The sequence below is a fragment of the Colletotrichum karsti genome (genome assembly GCF_011947395.1).
Source record: "Colletotrichum karsti strain CkLH20 chromosome Unknown Scaffold3, whole genome shotgun sequence".
NCBI lineage: Eukaryota > Fungi > Ascomycota > Sordariomycetes > Glomerellales > Glomerellaceae > Colletotrichum > Colletotrichum karsti.
The window spans coordinates 466,153-482,867 of record NW_024065903.1 but is presented as its reverse complement, the minus strand read 5'-3'; the positions used below and the strand labels follow the sequence as shown (position 1 = coordinate 482,867).

The 16,715-nt window shown below is 56.4% G+C and overlaps 6 protein-coding genes across 6 annotated transcripts; 3 read left to right on the top strand and 3 right to left on the bottom strand.

Moving 5' to 3' along the window:
* Positions 1 to 1,737: 1,737 nt before the first annotated feature.
* CkaCkLH20_01238 (mevalonate kinase) lies at positions 1,738 to 3,298 on the top strand (the record flags this gene model as incomplete). Its single annotated transcript, XM_038883957.1, has 2 exons — positions 1,738 to 1,947; positions 2,015 to 3,298. 2 exons carry the CDS (start codon positions 1,738 to 1,740, stop codon positions 3,296 to 3,298), a joined length of 1,494 nt encoding a protein of 497 aa, XP_038750549.1.
* A 432-nt stretch (positions 3,299 to 3,730) lies between these two features.
* On the top strand, positions 3,731 to 5,569 carry CkaCkLH20_01237 (farnesyltransferase alpha subunit ram2; the record flags this gene model as incomplete). The annotated part of the gene is made up of 3 exons (XM_038883956.1): positions 3,731 to 3,782; positions 3,902 to 4,582; positions 4,695 to 5,569. The coding sequence occupies 3 exons, from the start codon at positions 3,731 to 3,733 to the stop codon at positions 5,567 to 5,569; spliced, it is 1,608 nt and encodes a 535-aa protein (XP_038750548.1).
* A 305-nt stretch (positions 5,570 to 5,874) lies between these two features.
* Positions 5,875 to 6,448, bottom strand: CkaCkLH20_01236 (nuclear transport factor 2 domain protein; the record flags this gene model as incomplete). The annotated part of the gene is made up of 2 exons (XM_038883955.1): positions 5,875 to 6,341; positions 6,403 to 6,448. 2 exons carry the CDS (start codon positions 6,446 to 6,448, stop codon positions 5,875 to 5,877), a joined length of 513 nt encoding a protein of 170 aa, XP_038750547.1.
* Positions 6,449 to 6,747: 299 nt separating this feature from the next.
* Positions 6,748 to 10,405, top strand: CkaCkLH20_01235 (uncharacterized protein; the record flags this gene model as incomplete). Its single annotated transcript, XM_038883954.1, has 5 exons — positions 6,748 to 6,931; positions 6,994 to 8,255; positions 8,313 to 8,542; positions 9,652 to 9,682; positions 9,806 to 10,405. The coding sequence occupies 5 exons, from the start codon at positions 6,748 to 6,750 to the stop codon at positions 10,403 to 10,405; spliced, it is 2,307 nt and encodes a 768-aa protein (XP_038750546.1).
* A 161-nt stretch (positions 10,406 to 10,566) lies between these two features.
* On the bottom strand, positions 10,567 to 11,652 carry CkaCkLH20_01234 (uncharacterized protein; the record flags this gene model as incomplete). The annotated part of the gene is made up of 2 exons (XM_038883953.1): positions 10,567 to 11,515; positions 11,567 to 11,652. 2 exons carry the CDS (start codon positions 11,650 to 11,652, stop codon positions 10,567 to 10,569), a joined length of 1,035 nt encoding a protein of 344 aa, XP_038750545.1.
* Positions 11,653 to 12,852: 1,200 nt separating this feature from the next.
* CkaCkLH20_01233 (gata transcription factor) lies at positions 12,853 to 16,710 on the bottom strand (the record flags this gene model as incomplete). The annotated part of the gene is made up of 2 exons (XM_038883952.1): positions 12,853 to 16,526; positions 16,581 to 16,710. The coding sequence occupies 2 exons, from the start codon at positions 16,708 to 16,710 to the stop codon at positions 12,853 to 12,855; spliced, it is 3,804 nt and encodes a 1,267-aa protein (XP_038750544.1).
* Between the last annotated feature and the right edge of the window lie 5 nt (positions 16,711 to 16,715).

Sequence of the window (16,715 nt, the reverse complement as noted above, 5' to 3'; positions counted from 1 at the left end):
AGGAACGGGTTTGGCGGACGCAGGAAGCAGTGGTGTCGAGCTTGTCAAGTTGACATGTCGATGACGGCGGATGGCGGATGGCGTTAACGGCGGCGCTGTCAGTGGCTTACGTCCTCCTTCCCAACTGGGAAGGCAGCACAATCAGCTTCTGTCGATATGAAAATCGCTGTGCTATCTATCCATCATTGGAGTTTTGTAAGCTGGAAGTTTGCTTCTTGGAAGATGCAGCTATCTTTCCTAGAAGAGTCAGTAATTATTACTGTATCACAGCTCGACAGGGACACTACCGCTCGGGCGACCGTCCTTTTCACCTGCAGACACCCCTGCTGCTGTACGTCGGTGCTTGCCGGGAAACGCCCACCAGGTCGGGAATGTCATCCAGGGGAAACACGCAGAGCCAATTAGGAGACGCAGGGGGCCGGTCGCTGGGAACCCAACGATGCAGTCAGAGGAGGGTACCTGCAAGTTGGATGAGTTACGACGAGGTACATGGAAGGAGGCATTGGAAGAGCAGACGATACCTGGTGTTGGTTGGTGATTGGCAGCGCGGACAGGTATTTTAGGTAAGGCGGTAGCAATTACGAATTTTGGGTAATATGACAAACAATACACCGCCAGGGGGGGCTCAGATATCACGTCCAGGCTGCTGCTTACCTGTTACCTGCGTGTTAATCTATACTTTTTCTTTCCCCATTACGACGCTGCTGAGTTGCGCAGTGCCCATGAATAGATGCAACCGATCCCTTTCAAGGCGTCGAGTGCGAGTTTCGTCCCAAGTTCCATTGCCGTAACATTGAAAAAGCCTCCACCGGAGCTTCCATTGCTTCCATCCACAAACCTGCCGGCGGACTCGACCAACACCGAACAACAATTCCTCCCCCGGACTTGAACCCCCGTCACTCCCGTCTCACCTCCTATCTGAATCACCCGTGGACTTCTCATCTGCGACACGTTTTTTTCCCCAGCAGCACAAAGAAGGAGCGGCGAGAGGCTAAAACCTTCCATATCTCTGCTCTCTAGCCGTAAGGGTAGTGTGTCTTGACCAAACACGCCTCCAACCTCCAGCCAGCCAGCCAGCCAACCCTCCACGCACCACCACATTACATCGTCTGCCTGTCATCGTCGTCCAATTGCTGTTTCCTGTATCCGTAAGTACCTTTACCCTCTCTTGATCGCCTTCCCCATGTTTCTTGTCTGATAAGGGGGCCCATCTCCAGGTCCAGCACCACGTTGTGCAATTTGTCCGGCCACCCCCCGGAACCTTGAAAAGCTAAATTGGCTAACTGAATCGAGAGTCCCTCTTGGTCCTCCTCTAATAAAAGTGTTTGTATTACCGTATTACACACTTGCCAAATTACGCCTTAAGGGACCGCTACCACCCTCTGGCGCGCCGCCATCGTCACCCGTCACCTGCTCCCGCTTCTTCCTCTCCCAAATTCTCAACAACTTTTTCTCCATAAACCTTTTCTAGTCCGCCTACCCAACCTACTCAACTCGACCTGTCTTTGCATCACGACCCATTCTGCAGCCTCGATTCGCTCCGCTCCTAGTGCCACCCACCAATTGACCCCTCTCAACACCATCCAGACGGACGAACACGACTCAGGACCCTGACACGTCGTTGTACTATGCTTGGTCTCTGATACGCCTCCTCCACGACTACACGCATCCCACGAATTCTCTCTCGCAAACACTCAACCATCCTGCGGTTGCAGGCGCAAGACACCGAACGCGCCCATGGCTGTCCTTGCCCCCGAAATGCGAAATGGCCTCGATCCCGTCGCCGTCAACGGCGTACCGACTACCACCTATGTCAACGGACACAGCAATCTAGCCCATCGCTTCAGATTGGACCGCAAGGCCTCAAGCCCCATGATGCCCGCCTTCATGGTCTCGGCGCCTGGCAAGGTCATTGTTTTCGGCGAGCACGCTGTCGTTCACGGCAAGGTACTGTTGCTCGAAACCCCTTTTTCGCCAGATTTTGTCGCATTCACTAACTTGGTACAACCATCAGGCCGCTATCGCCGCCGCTATTTCTCTTCGATCCTACCTGCTCGTCACATCACTGTCCAAGTCAAGGCGAACAGTCTCCTTGCGCTTCCCAGACATCGACCTGCATCACACATGGAACATCGACGACCTCCCCTGGGCAATTTTCCAACACCCCTCCAAGAAGAAGTCCTACTATGATCTGGTGACAGAGCTTGATAAAGACCTTGTGGCAGCCATACAACCGCATCTCGCCAACGTCTCGCCAAACAAGCCTGATGAAGTACGGAAAGTACACCAAAACTCCGCGTCAGCGTTTCTCTACATTTTCCTCTCGCTTGGTCACCAGTCGTTCACCGGGTGCCTGTACACTTTGAGATCTACAATTCCCATCGGCGCAGGTCTGGGTAGCAGCGCGTCCATTGCAGTCTGCTTGGCGGCTGCTCTTCTCCTACAACTGCGCACCTTGTCGGGCCCACATCCCGATCAACCCCCTGACGAGGCAAGGCTGCAAGTGGAGAGAATCAACAGATGGGCTTTTGTATGCGAAATGTGCATACACGGCAACCCTTCAGGCGTGGACAACACTGTCGCGACCCAGGGTAAGGCCGTGGTTTTCCAACGGACAGACTACAACAAGCCTCCCGCTGTTCGGCCTCTTTGGGATTTCCCAGAGCTCCCACTGTTGCTTGTCGACACCAAGCAAGCCAAGTCAACGGCTTTCGAGGTTGCAAAGGTTGCAAAGCTTAAGAGCGGACACCCGAAACTTGTTGGAAGCATTCTGGACGCCATTGACAAGGTCACAAATACTGCGGACGGCCTCATTGGCGCCGAGAAGTTCGACAACAAGAGCGAAGAAAGTTTGCAGCAAGTAGGAGAGCTCATGACCATTAATCATGGCCTCCTTGTCTCTTTGGGAGTGTCGCACCCGCGCCTTGAGCGTATACGAGAGTTGGTGGACCATGAGGGGATCGGATGGACGAAGCTGACAGGTGCTGGTGGCGGCGGTTGCTCCATCACCTTGCTGAAGCCTGATGTTCCTAAGGAGAAACTCGGTCATTTGGAGAGCCAGCTTGAAGAGGAAGGCTATGAAAAGTTCGAGACAACACTCGGCGGTGACGGCGTCGGCGTGCTGTGGCCCGCCGTCCTCAAGAATGGCATGGACGAGGACAGCGAAGGTGGCATGGAGATTGACGTCGATAGCTTCTTGAACGCCGATGGCAACGAAGGCGTGGAGAAGCTGGTCGGTGTCCACGGTGGCGTTGGGGAAAGAGAGGGTTGGAAGTTCTGGAGAGTGGAAAGTCGGTGATTGGCGCAGCAGCGCATTTTCTCAGTCTGCTTCTTTATTCACCAGCTATGCCAGGGCGCAGAGCAGGGAAAAGCTTTTGGTTCAGTTCATTTGCTGTACGACATGATAATGGCGCAGAAGATGGGAATATGAGGGGGGGCTTCATGTATCATATATAATCGGCGTGCAGATCTTAGAAGCTCACCTTGCGGTACTAAATCTTTTAATCTTGAAGTTCAGGGTATGCAAGCGGAAAAACATGGAATCGAAGTGTGTTGCCATTGCTGGACGTTGTGCTACCTAAGGTACCCGACGCGACGACATCCCAAGTGGCTTGGCAGGAGCAAAGGGTCCTAAGGTGGGGTAGCAGCCATAGGACAACAATTTCCATAGCCGGAGCATAAGGTACCTCGCCGCCGCTCAACCCCGCCATAGATCAACCCAGCCGCCGACATGCCCGCCAAATCCAAGGTCAGCTCCAAAGCCAAGGAAGCTGAGAATAAGAGTATGTTTGAATCGATCCATCTCCATCTGCAGGCCGTGCGGAACATCCAGCTCACGCGCGACCGATACTCCCGACTCACTGACGCCATCTTTGCTGACCACCATCCGTCTTCACCACAGGCAAACAGCAAACGCAAGCTGCGGCTGAACCCCAACAACCCCCCAAGACGATCAACGAGCGCTCTTTCCAGCGCTATCACCAGACGAACCCCCACGAACGACGGAAGGAAGACGCCGGAGGCCTGCACGCCCTCGCGCCGAACGAGCGCCAGTCCTGGGTGAACGCAAGCTTGGTGCGCCGCGTCGCCAACAGGGAGATCTACCTCACGAACAAGGCGGAGCGCGAGTTCTGGAAGCAGGTCAGCAGGGAAAGCCCGCCGATCCGCCGGCTCGAGAAGCAGAAGCAGACCGCCGACCCGAAGATCGTCTACGACTGGGGAAAGGACAAGAACGGCCGCGACCTCGGCGAGTACCCCATCGACCAGTTCACCGTCCGGGCCGCGAAGCAAGCGAAGCTCACGGCGCTCGAGGTCTTGCACCGGAGATTCATTCAGCGGAGGGAGTTTGCGCGAGACGGCGTCCCCGACGCGACCGACGGTCAGGTTCCGGATATCTCGCAGGAAGACATCGACGAGGAGACAAAGAGAAGACGGGAGATGGCGGCGCTTAGAAAGGAGCTGTACGGGGACAAGATGGGACCGTACGCCACGGACCCAGAATGGGACGACGTCGTGCCCATCCCCGCCGAGGAGCCCGAGGGCGCCCTGGCTACGATTGCTTACCCGGAAGACTACGCTGAGGGTAAATAATTCACGTTCTTTTCATGTGTCTTGACTCTACTCTACTCTGTGCTTGGATTTGGTGGCGAGGGATATTCGTTGAATGTCGACTGACTTTTCTGTCTTCATTCCAGTCATGAGCTACCTGCGCGCCGTCATGGTTGCCGAGGAGTACAGCCCGCGGACGCTCCGTCTCACGGAAAACGTCATTTCCATGAACCCCGCACACTACACCGTCTGGCTGTACAGGTTCAAGATTGTCCAGGCGCTTGAGATCCCAGTCGTCGACGAGATCGAATGGCTCAACGAGGTCTCGCTCGAGCATATCAAGAACTACCAGATCTGGCATCACCGCCAGCTGCTTCTGGATCACCACCACGAGCGGATCAAGGGCAGCCCAGACGAAGTGAAGCGGTTCGCGCGATCCGAGATGGAGTTTCTCACGCGCATGCTCGACGAGGACACCAAGAACTACCACGTCTGGAGCTACCGGCAGTACCTCGTGCGCAAGCTGGGGCTGTGGAACCTGCAGGAGCTGCTGTCGACGCAGAACTGGATCGAGGAGGACGTGAGGAACAACTCGGCGTGGTCGCACCGGTTCTTCCTGGTGTTCTCGGACCCCGCGGCGTCTACGGAGGGGTCGCACGCCACGGAGCACGACCCGAAGGTGCCCGCGGACGTTGTGGACAGAGAGATCAAGTATGCTGAGGAGAAGACGCTGCTGGCGCCGCAGAACCAGGCTGCGTGGAATTACCTGAGGGGCGTGCTTGTCAAGGGCGGACGGAAGCTGGCGACCGCCGAAGCTTTTGCCGCGCAGTTTGTCAAGGGCGTCGGCGAGGGAGGGGACAAGGAGGAGGTGCGTAGCAGCCATGCGCTTGACTTTTTGGCAGAGGTGTTTGCGGAGAAGGGGCAGAAGGATGAAGCGGCGAAGTACCTCGATCGGCTGGCTGAGAAGTGGGATCCTGTGAGGGCGGGATACTGGAAGTATAGGAAGCAGCAGATCGCATAAGGACAGCAGGTTTGTGTGGTAATTGACGTTTTCTTGTGCTATCCAGTCAAAGCCTCTCCTTGGCAGGAAAAGATGTATTGGTGTTATACCACTTAGTTTTGGGGTGTTTCTTCGACAAGCATCGGGCCAAGTCGTCTGCGTCCCCTTTCCAGCCAGTTTTCATAGTCCATTCTGCAGCGAAATCAGTATCATCTGTGGCGGGATTGACGTCGAACTCACCTCATTCAATCCATGTCAAGTAATCCAATCATCGTAACAAGGCTCCTTCGGGTATATCCTCCTCGCCACCCTATCCGTCCCGCCCTTCACAGCGCGCGGAAGTTCTGGCTCATGATCAACCACCGCCTGACCCCGCGCGGGGGGTTCTTGACCAAGGTGTCCCAGTTGGGCACCAGCACGAAGACCTCGTTGAACGTCTTGGCCGGCGCGTCGCGGCCCTTGCCGTAGTACACCCGGCCCGTGACCTGGGCCATGACGCTGCACTTGGCGCCTGTGCTGTCGCCGGCCAGGAGGTGGTCGGGGCAGCCGAGCGAGAAGTTGGGGTTGATGACGTGGGCGTCGAGGGACTCGACCTCGTAACGCACGTCGGGGCCCTGGGTGTCGAGGAGGGCGACGTATTCGTCGGGCCCGCCCGAGAGGACGGCGCCGTTGATGGAGATGTCGGGCTGCGAGGGGTACTTTGAGCAGGACGTCGTGTAGAAGTTGGAGACGGTGCCCTGAGGCTTGCGGCGGTTGAGGGCGTCGTAGTATGCGTCTGCGAAGTTCGAGGCCGCTGTGTGTGGTGTGTTGTTAGTTTTGGGGGTTCGGGCTGCGGACTGGCTGGGCGGAGGTACCGTCTGCGGACGCTTTGAGCTCTGTTTCGCGGGAAGGAAGAGACATTGTTGCGATGTTGGCTCGACTCTCGGGTGCGCTGCGTGATTTGGGTTCGTAGAGTTCGAGTACGTAGTATTGTTTACTCGGAGGATGTTGTCGCAAAGCTCAGTTGTCGGACTCGAAGTTTGGCGGGGTGCAGGGGTCTTTATTTGATAAGAGCTCTGTCTATACCGTTATCGTGTCACGCAATTGGCACGGTGTCCTGGAAGTCGGAATATTTCGAGAAGCACTCGCTCAATTCAAATCCTCCCAATGCATTCAACGGCATGTGTATACGACGGTAGCCACCGACCAACACAGGCTCAATGAGACCAGTCAGAATATCCGCAGCTTCGGCGTTCCGCAGCCGTTGCTATGCGCCAACGTTGCGGCGAACTTGGGTCTGCCCCTCATGCACCTCTGGACAGACATCGCGACGGTTCGCGAGCTCCAACAGCAAGGGCGACAAGCCGTATTATGTGACCACACCAATCTTCTACGTCAATGCGTGTAAGTGACGCGATACCTAGCTGTTGAAAATGATTCATGTGCTGAGCTTTGTGTGTTTACAGCGCCGCATGTCGGACACATGTACTCGATGCTCCTCGCCGATGTTCTCAAGCGCTGGCAGAAGCTCAAGGGGCGGCCCGCGATCCTCTGCACCGGCACCGACGAGCACGGTTCGAAGGTCCAACAAGCGGCCGCCAAGCAGGGCGTCGACCCCAAAGAATTCTGCGACTCGACGGCGGAGAAGTTCCGCGATCTCGCGCGCGCGATCGGCATGGACAACGACCACTTCATCCGCACCACCGACCCGGACCATAAGGAAGCCGTGCAGCACTTCTGGCATATGCTGAACGAGAAGGGGTACATCTACGAGAGCAAGCACGAGGGTTGGTACTGCGTTAGTGACGAGTGCTTCTACGCGGCCAACGAGGTCGAGAGGACGCTGGTGCCGCAGACGGGACGGACGGTCATGGCTTCGATCGAGACGGGGAATGAGGTGGAGTGGGTCGAGGAGAAGAACTACCACTTCCGCATGACGGCGCTGAAGGACAGGCTGCTGAAGTTTTACGAGGAGAACCCGAATTGGATCGTCCCGCGGCAGAGGCAGAAGGAGGTCGTCTCGTGGGTGGAGAACAACCTCGAGGACCTGTCGATATCTCGGCCCGTTCAGAGGCTGGACTGGGGCGTACGTGTGCCGGACGACCCCTCGCAGACGATCTACGTCTGGGTGGACGCGCTCATCAACTACATGACCAAGGCCGGGTTCCCGGGGTGGCAGCCCGGGAAGGAGCACGCGGAGGGCTGGCCGGCGGACGTGCACGTCATCGGCAAGGACATCGTGCGCTTCCACGGCATCTACTGGCCGGCGCTGCTGATGGCGCTGGACCTGCCGCTGCCGAAGCAGCTGCTCAGCCACGCGCACTGGACGATGGCGAAGAAGAAGATGTCCAAGTCGGTCGGCAACGTGGTCAACCCGTTCTTCGCCATCGACCGGTGGGGTCTGGACACGATGCGGTACTTCATGATGCGCGACGGCGGCATCGAGAGGGATGCGGACTACGAGAACTCGCTGATCGTGGCGCGGTATCACAAGGATTTGCAGTCGACTATTGGAAACCTGATGAACAGGGCGGCCAAGAGCAAGAAGTGGAAGCTCAGAGACTCTATTGCGTGGGTGGGGGAGAACAGCGCCTCCGTTGGACGCAATCTCGCCGCTAGCCAGAGGTTGAAGGCAAGGATCAATGAGATGGCGCCCGCGATGTCGAAGCGCATGGACGAGTTGAACCCCAATGCCGCCATTCGCGGCGTGCTGGACGTACTTGTTGAGGTAAGAATGACTTACATTCGTCGGACATTGGACGAGTGTTGCTTACATGGCTTCCAGGCAAACAAATATATTTCCGATGCGGCACCATGGAAGCTAGTCAAGGCGAAGAATCCCAAATCCCAGGCGGCACTTCACGAGGTCATCTATGTCACGTCGGAGGCAGTGAGGTCAGCGGGCATTCTTCTCCAGCCCATCATGCCGACGAAGATGGGCCAATTGCTCGATCTGATAGGCGTCGACGCGGACAAGCGACGATTCCAGGATGCGGCGTTTGGGACAGACTTGACGTATGGAACCCCTTTAATCGATCCGCTACGGCCTGGAGAATGGAATTCCTTGTTCCCGCCACAGCCTGCGGATGAGTGAGGCTATCTCGACTGCGGATATGGATGAAATCCGTGCGGCTGGGACGATTCTACGACAATGTACATATTTGTAAGAATAGGAAGCAAAAGCAACTCAATCTCAGCCAGCGTTTGTGTAGTTCATTCATTTTTCTAGCAGCGCAAGATGAGATGTATCTTCGTGGTCAGCGGTTGGTTGGTTACCTAGCTAGCTCGGGACATTATGCATCTTCGTTTTCAATGCCCGCTCTGCAGCGCTCAAGCCTTTCAGAGACGAAATAACTTTACAGGACGTTGGTCCAAAGCAAAAAGAATGCATCGCAACGGCCGAATCATGAAAAAGCAAAAGAGGAACGTCAAGGACAGGATTCGAACCTGCGCGACCGAAGCCACTGCCTGAACAACTCTTAGTAGAACTAGTAGCAGGGCAGCCCATTAACCACTCTGGCACCTTGACTGTTATCAGAAAGCGGGCTGACAGTAGCCTATGACCCCCACTGCGTTTGCCGCCCCACCCTCATGCCAGCGCCTTCCTCACTGCGGGCCAACTCCGCGCAAAAAAACCCGCTCAACTTACAAGACCAAGTCACCCAACCGCCCAACCCAAACCCCAGCAAAAAGAAAGCCGTCAAGGACAGGATTCGAACCTGCGCGACCGAAGCCACTGCCTCAGCTGCTGGGTCGCCTCGAAACCGAGGCATCCGTAGCAGGGCAGCCCATTAACCACTCTGGCACCTTGACATCCGCGCTGATTGTATCTCCCCGGGGCTCAGAGGCTCCATACCCGGCGGCATCGTCTGTTTCGCAGGAGGGGGGGCGTCTGTTAGCCTCTTTCGGACGCCGACAGGACGCAGACGTGGAGCGTAGGCGGGGTGGCTTGCACCGGCATCGCTCGCACTTCTAGCTTTCTAGGGTCTACTAGTGGAGAGGGAGGCGTCGAGGTGCCCTTGCAAATTACACGATGAGGTTGAACGAGGATACAGGCATGTAATGAGGACACCTCTCTCGAGTGACACGCTGATTCTGGATATGGAATGGCTTACGGGATGCAGCGATTTCGACGCCGGCGGTGACGCTCGTGCCGTACGAGGCGAGACATGTGGAGCGGTATCATGAGTGGATGAGCGATCCGGTGAGCAAAATCAACCCCCATGCTTGGCGGCCGCCAGACCAGACCCTGCATCGGACGAAGGCTGATTTGAGCAGGAAATCCAAGAAGCCACGGCGTCTGAGCCGCTGACGCTGGAGGAGGAGTACGAGAATCAGCAGTCGTGGAGGACCTCGCACGACAAACTCACCTTCATCATCTGTCAACCGCTCAATGCGACGTCCGACGCGGCGGCCGGCGTAAAAGCGGGCGAGGTTGATGCGTCTGCGCGCATGATTGGGGATATCAACTTTTTCGTCTACCCCCATGACGACGAGGAACAGGGCGAGGGCGCTTACGTGGGAGAAGTAGACGTTATGATCGCGGCGAAGGAGCACCGCGGGAAAGGTGTGGGATATGCCGCGGTCACGTCGCTGCTGGTGTATGTGCATCGCCATCAGGAGCGGATTTTGAAGGAATACGTTGATGGTGAGAGGAAGAAGGACGGGAAAGCGGAGCTTAGAGGCCTCATGGTCAAGATCAAGGAGAGCAACACGGCGAGTATATCGCTCTTCAACAGGGTTGGCTTTACGCAGAAGGGAGAGGTGAACTATTTCGGGGAGATTGAGATGGTTCTGGGGGATTTGGACCAGTTTATCAAGTCTCCTGCCGGGGTCAAAGCAGCGGAAGAGTTTCACGAAGTCGTTTATTCCAGGTAGATGGGAAGGGTACATAAACGGCGGGACATCAAAAGCATGATTTGTGATGATTGCGTTTCGCTATGAAGTCGTCTATTTAACGCGGGTCTATATTTCTCCTGTAAGAGATCTAAGCTGAGGTCTATGGTGATCGATCGCACGGCAAAACACAAACGTCCACATTATTTCGCCGCAAACGCATCGCCATACTTGGCACGGTATCCTTCCAGCATCTCCATGGTGATAACCGAACCACCGCAGACGATGAGCACAATATTCTTCTTCGCCCACTCCTCATCCGACAAGCCGACTCCAAGCTGCTTCCTCAGCGTGCCGTTATACACCGTCGCCAGCGTCGCGCCGCACGCAGCCTCGACGAGAAACAGCGCATCGTCGGCGAAGCGCACGCACGCCATGGCCGCCTCGGCGTCGCTGACCGTCACGCTGCAGAACCCAGGCGTCGTCCGCGCCACCTCCCACGTCCTCTCCGACACCCTCGTCGCGCCCAGCGAGATCGCGATCGAGGTCATGCGCGGCAGCGTGACGTGCTCGCCCGCCAGCACGCTCGCGTTCAGACTATCCGCCCCTCGCGTCTCGACGGCCACCAGACGCGGCGGCTCCCCCTCGCCCTTCCGCCACCGCTTCGGCTCCACGCCCTCCGCGAGACCGTTGATCAGGCCGCCGCCGCCGACGGAACACACCACGGCGTCGACGTCGACGTCAGGCAGCTGCGCGGCCAGCTCGTCGGCGATCGACGAGGCGCCCTCCCAGACGTGCGGGTGGTCGAACGGCGGGACGTAGACGCCGTTCGTGTCGTTGGCGAGGAGCTCCTCGCGCAGGTGGCGGTCTGCCTGGGCCCAGTTCTCGCCGATCTGGACGCAGTCGGCGCCCAGGAGACGGAGCTTGGAGATCATGAGGGGCGGGGTGATCGTGGGGACGACGATGGTGGCCTTGCGGTTGAGGGCGATGGCGGAGGTCGCGCAGGCGAGGCCGGCGTTGCCGCCGGAGGAGCAGTAGAAGTGGACGTCCGCGCCCGGGGCCTCGGCGGCGGCGCGGAACATGAGGTTGCCTACGCCGCGGGACTTGAAGGAGCCCGAGGGCTGGAGGTTCTCAAGTTTGAGGAAGACGTTGCTGGAACGCTGTTAGTGGGGGTTTTGAGGAGGGGTTTTGTTGGAGGCTCACCATCCTGCTATCCGGGAGAGGGGTGCTGATGCGATGAGTGGTGTCTGGATCCAGGGCTTTTTGGCGCCTGAACCGAGGGACCCCATTTTGCTCGGTAGTATGTGCGATGGCTTAGAAGATAGCGAGACGCTCGACGGCTTGGTGTGTTGAAGAGTGAAGCCCTCAAGTTCAGAGTATGATGACAACGCTTCTGAGGGGATCTCAACGGAGTAGCCCCGAAGCTAGCAACAGTGGAGATCTGACAGACAACCTTGCAAATAAAGAGCGTTAGTTTAGCGGCTGTGTCACAACAATTGAAAAGGTTTCTCGTCTCTCGTCGATATATTCGAAGATACGGTAACAAACGTTGCTGGTGTTATGAGGAGGAAAGGTAGGTTCTGGCAGGTTTCAAGACTGAAAATTTACGAGACAGTTGGCGTACGGCACTCTGTAATTGAAGTGGAAGACTGAACTTGGGAGAGAATGTTAATAACATACTTATACAACAGTCAATCTGCTTGATTCTACCCGCAGTAAGCCATGAAATCCACTTGGACTGAAGACACGTTCACGTCTTCGACTTTCGTCGTGACTATGCGAAAGACGCGGGAATAATTAATTCGCTATGGATCTTGTCGGGACGAAGGGCGCGCATGCAGTCAGCAGGGCGTATGGGTCCGAACAGGCTTAGAGCCAGTGAAATCAACTAATCGTCCCAACTTCAATTAAGAGAGAACCACCACAACATGGGTGTAAGTGCGACTCGACAATAAGCTAAAATCCTATAGCAGGAGACCGAATTCAACGTTGGTCTAGCATACGTATGAAGTTGCAAGGAGCTTCAGAACCCAGGGAGAGGGAAGGATTTGGTCCTTGAGTTGCGACGACGACGATACGTTAGTGTCCAAATTTGGAGCTTAGGTCGCCCACTTACACACTGATCAACTTCATGACCCCCATCGTACGTTTTTACGTGCAAAAACACAGAACGCTGGTTTAGATAGTAGTAAATATTGTATTGATATCATGTAATGGCGTGAGGCCATGCGAAAAGCATCCAAGCGGTAAGCCCGGTGAGGGTACTTCAGAACACCAACGCCCAAAGAATCATATCTACCAGAACAACACTATACTCTTGATGTGTTGAACTCCATTCCCAAAGAATTCATTGTGCTATTGCAATGCAGCCCAGAAAAACATACTACGCATCCAACTCCTCGTTATGGTGGCGCACTGCATCATAAATATTCCAAAGTGTGGCAATTTGTGCCTGCCATCACTCAAAAGCGTAAAACCAGCGAGGGTATCTAGTTGCGCCGAGCATCCTCTGCCGCCTGACGCGCTCGTGTATTGGACTCCCAAGCTTCCCAATCATCATAATCCGTGATGTGTCGACTTCGTGGAGTGGGTCGGGCAGGCGATCCCAAAAGATCACCGAATTCAAGGTCCATGTTGCTTATGTCGAAATTCGTCCCTGAAGCATTCATCGTCTCTGCCAATGCTCGGTTCATAGCCTCCAGCATGTCAGAATCGTACTGATGATCCAATGGCTGCGTCTGGAGGTACTCTTCCAACGCTATCTCCATCTGAGAGAAATCTTCTTGATGTAGACGAGGACTCCTCCGAATCGGGACCTTAGACGATCGAGGTGTCCGCGTCGGCGTCCGTCGGACAGCTGCCGGAGATCGAAGCAAGTCGTTCGACCTCAGCGAACGGGAAACACTTCTAGTGACGCTCCGGGTGATCGGTCGGTGGCTTGGGGTCGGTCGAGTCGGTGTTTTGAAGAGGGCGCTGTTAGGGGCCCTGTCTCGGGGAGGCGGAGTAGACGGACGGGCGATTGCCGGGCTTCCGAAAAGATCCTCGAGGTTATCGTCAGGAACTGCGAGATTCTCCTTGTTTGTGCCCGGGGCCCTCGGCCCAGTCTTCTTGCCGGAGTCGTCCTCAGCTTTGCTTTGGGCTGCCTCGGTCGATCCATTAGAGCCTGGTGCCGTTTGCACGATGTTAACGGCGAGCTCGCCAAGAACCTTTGCAACGCCTTCTTTTCGTGGCGATGGGAACAGGAGTCGTCGTGTCGAACCCATGTCATGAGCATCGGCATTATCAATAGTAATAGGACTCTTCGCTGTACCACTGCCTCTTGAGTGGGTAGAGCCCGGATTGGAAGCATTACCAGGCGATGCAGGACGCGAGCCACACTGTTCTGCTTGTTGCTGCGACTGTTCAAAAGATTCGTTGAGGTTGCTCACTTGGGAAGCCCCTCGCGATCTGCTTTCATCGTCCATCGGCGAAATTCCCCGATCTTCGGGCCCAATGGGGTCGGTGGTGAAGTAAGCCTCGGATGTCGGGTTGATCTGGTTTGCCCCTGTCTTCTTGACCCTTGGTGGTCGGGGAGCTCTTCCAGTGCCACGAGGACGTCTCTGCTGATTGAGTCGGGACCTGTCCTTCTCCCACTTCTCCTGTGGCCGATGGGCCTTCCATTTTGAAAGCCAAATGCCGCATGGATTGCAGAGCATGTGGCCCGTGTAGTCATCCTTCTTTTCCTCGGGGAGCAAGGATTTCTTGATGATCTGATACCTCGTCGGTGTCTCATCACTGTCGCGGTCCAGAACGATGATGGCGGTAACTCTTCCAGGCTTATCGGAGAACTCTGTAAACTCTGGTTTGCCCTTATGTTCCTGAGTCCAGATTTTCCGCCACGTAGGAGTTTCGATCGCGCCGCAGTTGGTGCAGTACATTGGAGTCTCTCCGTTCTCAATAGCCTGCAGAAGCTTTTCTCTAATTGCCTGCTTCTTGACGTAATTCTTGTTCGTCCGAGAAGGCTGTTCTGGCGACTTCGGAGGCTGCAGCGCGTCACTAGGCGGGCAAGGTGCCTCGGAGAAGGAAGTGACATCGGGCTGAGGGAGAACCGCCAGAGCCATTGGGCCAACCGGGTCGCTAGCTGGCACTGTAGGGAGAGCCAGGGAGAAGCCAGAAGACGCAGAGCGTTGGAGCGAAGGAGGCGCGGAAGGTCGGACAAACGACGCATCCCCATCCGCAATCTTCGTTGGAACTGACAGAACCATCTCCGGCTCGCTCTGCACTGCCTGAACAAGCTGTTCAAATCCCATCTCCAGGCCGTCGAACGGCTGCGGGGTCTCAACTTTGGGAGCACCTGAAACGTCGCCCTCGACGTCGGCTTTAACCGCCACAACTGGCTCCTCATGTTGTGGCGAAGGTTCTTTTCCCGCCGGTTGCGGGTGCGGAGGAGCCATGATAGCTCTCGAGTCACTAACACTTCGTGTAAACGTAGGTAACACGGGCTCTTGTGAAGGTGTGGAGGTCGGTGGGCGGGTTGCAACATGATGCATGTTGTTTCTGGCGATGTCCGCTTCGCTAGAATGTTGGGGCGCCAACTGGAACACTTGAATTGGGATCCCTGAGCGGTTTCGTTTCTCCTTGGTGGCATTGAGATTCGGTGGCGCCGTAACCGGTTGGGGGAGCTGCTTCATTCCTTCATCGTCAAACAAGTCATCCACGCTTCCACTCATGAACCCCGAGTCGGCGGGTTGTCCCATAGGCATCGGCATCGGTGGCAGAATGGGACTTGATGCTGGCGGGCTCGATCGCACAAAGCTAACCGTTCGCGGAACTGGCGGTGAAGAACCGATGGCTGCAGGGCTGTCCTCCGAGTACATGGGCGAAGCTGCCTCCGAGTCTACAGGCGAGCGACCGTCCTGTTGACTGGGGGACAGGGCAAAGGCAACATCAGAAAAAGGAGGCTGGCTTGGTGGTGTCGCAGCCTGGCTCAGAGTCGATTGTCGACGAAGCTTGCTGCCGTTCGCTGCCTTACCAGCTTGCGGCTTGGCCAGGCCTCTGTCGGGTACGGGTGTCGGGGCTCTGGGCACTTCCTGCATATGGGCGCCCAGCGGCGTCTCCGTAGATAGTCCTGATGGCCGCAGATTTCGCAGCGAGCCGGAGGTGCTAGCTGCCACTCGCAAAAGCTCTGGGCCACCCCCGAATGGGGTGTTGATGTTGGCCGTGACCTGGGTCGTGGTCGCCCTCTTTTTCTTGGCTGGGCCCTCGTCGCCGTCTGTACCATCCTCATATCCGGAGGTGTTGCCCTGAGTCTCAGGTCGTGGTTGCTTGCGAGGTCGGCCACGAGGACGCCCCGTAGGCTTTGACCTTTTTGACCGGTTCGATGCCCTGGATGACGGTCTGGAGGGTGGGTTGGCCTGAGGCTCGGTTGCTGTGTCAACAGGGGTCGGGGCAACCCGGTTGGGTCCTTCAGAATTTTGCATCGGTGGTTGTTGAGGAGGCTGAGGCATCGGCTGAGACAATTGCTGTGGCGGTATGTTATAGCTGAACGAGTTGCTGCGCTGATGATGAGGCTGCTGGAAGTCCTGGTACTGTGGCGGTGGGTGAGGTGATGCAACTCGGGAAGGGTTTTGCTGGTTGCCCATCTGCGGATTTGATTGCATGAGCTGATTCCATTCGGCATGGCTCGACGGCGTGAGTGCACCTTCGGCAGGTCTCGTAGGCTGGATCTCGACGCTCATGTGGCTCTCGGAGCGGTGATATGAATGTCGCGGGTCGGGCTTCTGTTCGGTCTCGAACTGGGGTTGTGCCATGGCAGCCACGGGCTTCAGCTTGAACCTGATCTCCAGAATATCTTTAACGCCTCCGCTGAAAACCGACAGCGGATTCCTGGTGACACGTCCAATAATCTTCTTCTCCTCAACGTTATTAACGACCCAACTGAGTAGGCCCTGGCCAACCATGGGCTCGTTGGGTTCCGAGTAGTCGTAGGCGTAGACGGCGAAGTCGCGAGTGATATCGTTAAGAAGCTCGGGACTGCATCGGACAACTGCCTGGGCACACATCTTCAAGTCGACCATGCCGATAGTCCGTTTGTCGTCGATTGGTACTGTTTGGATTGTGACCAGCTGGGGATGCCGCGCCAGGAAGTTTTCCCCGTTATCGTCGAATGCGTATACGACCTTGACTGCGGTAGCGTGTCAGCTAAACCCCAAAGAACAAGTTGACTGGAAGCCCTTACGGCCCATCGTCTTGACCTGAACGCCCATCTCGTCTGCCTCGTTCATAGCAAGAGGCGGCTGTGATGATGGCATGGCCTGGCCGTTCCCTCCCCAGTTACCCATGGACGTAATCGGCATAGGCGACGCCATCGTGG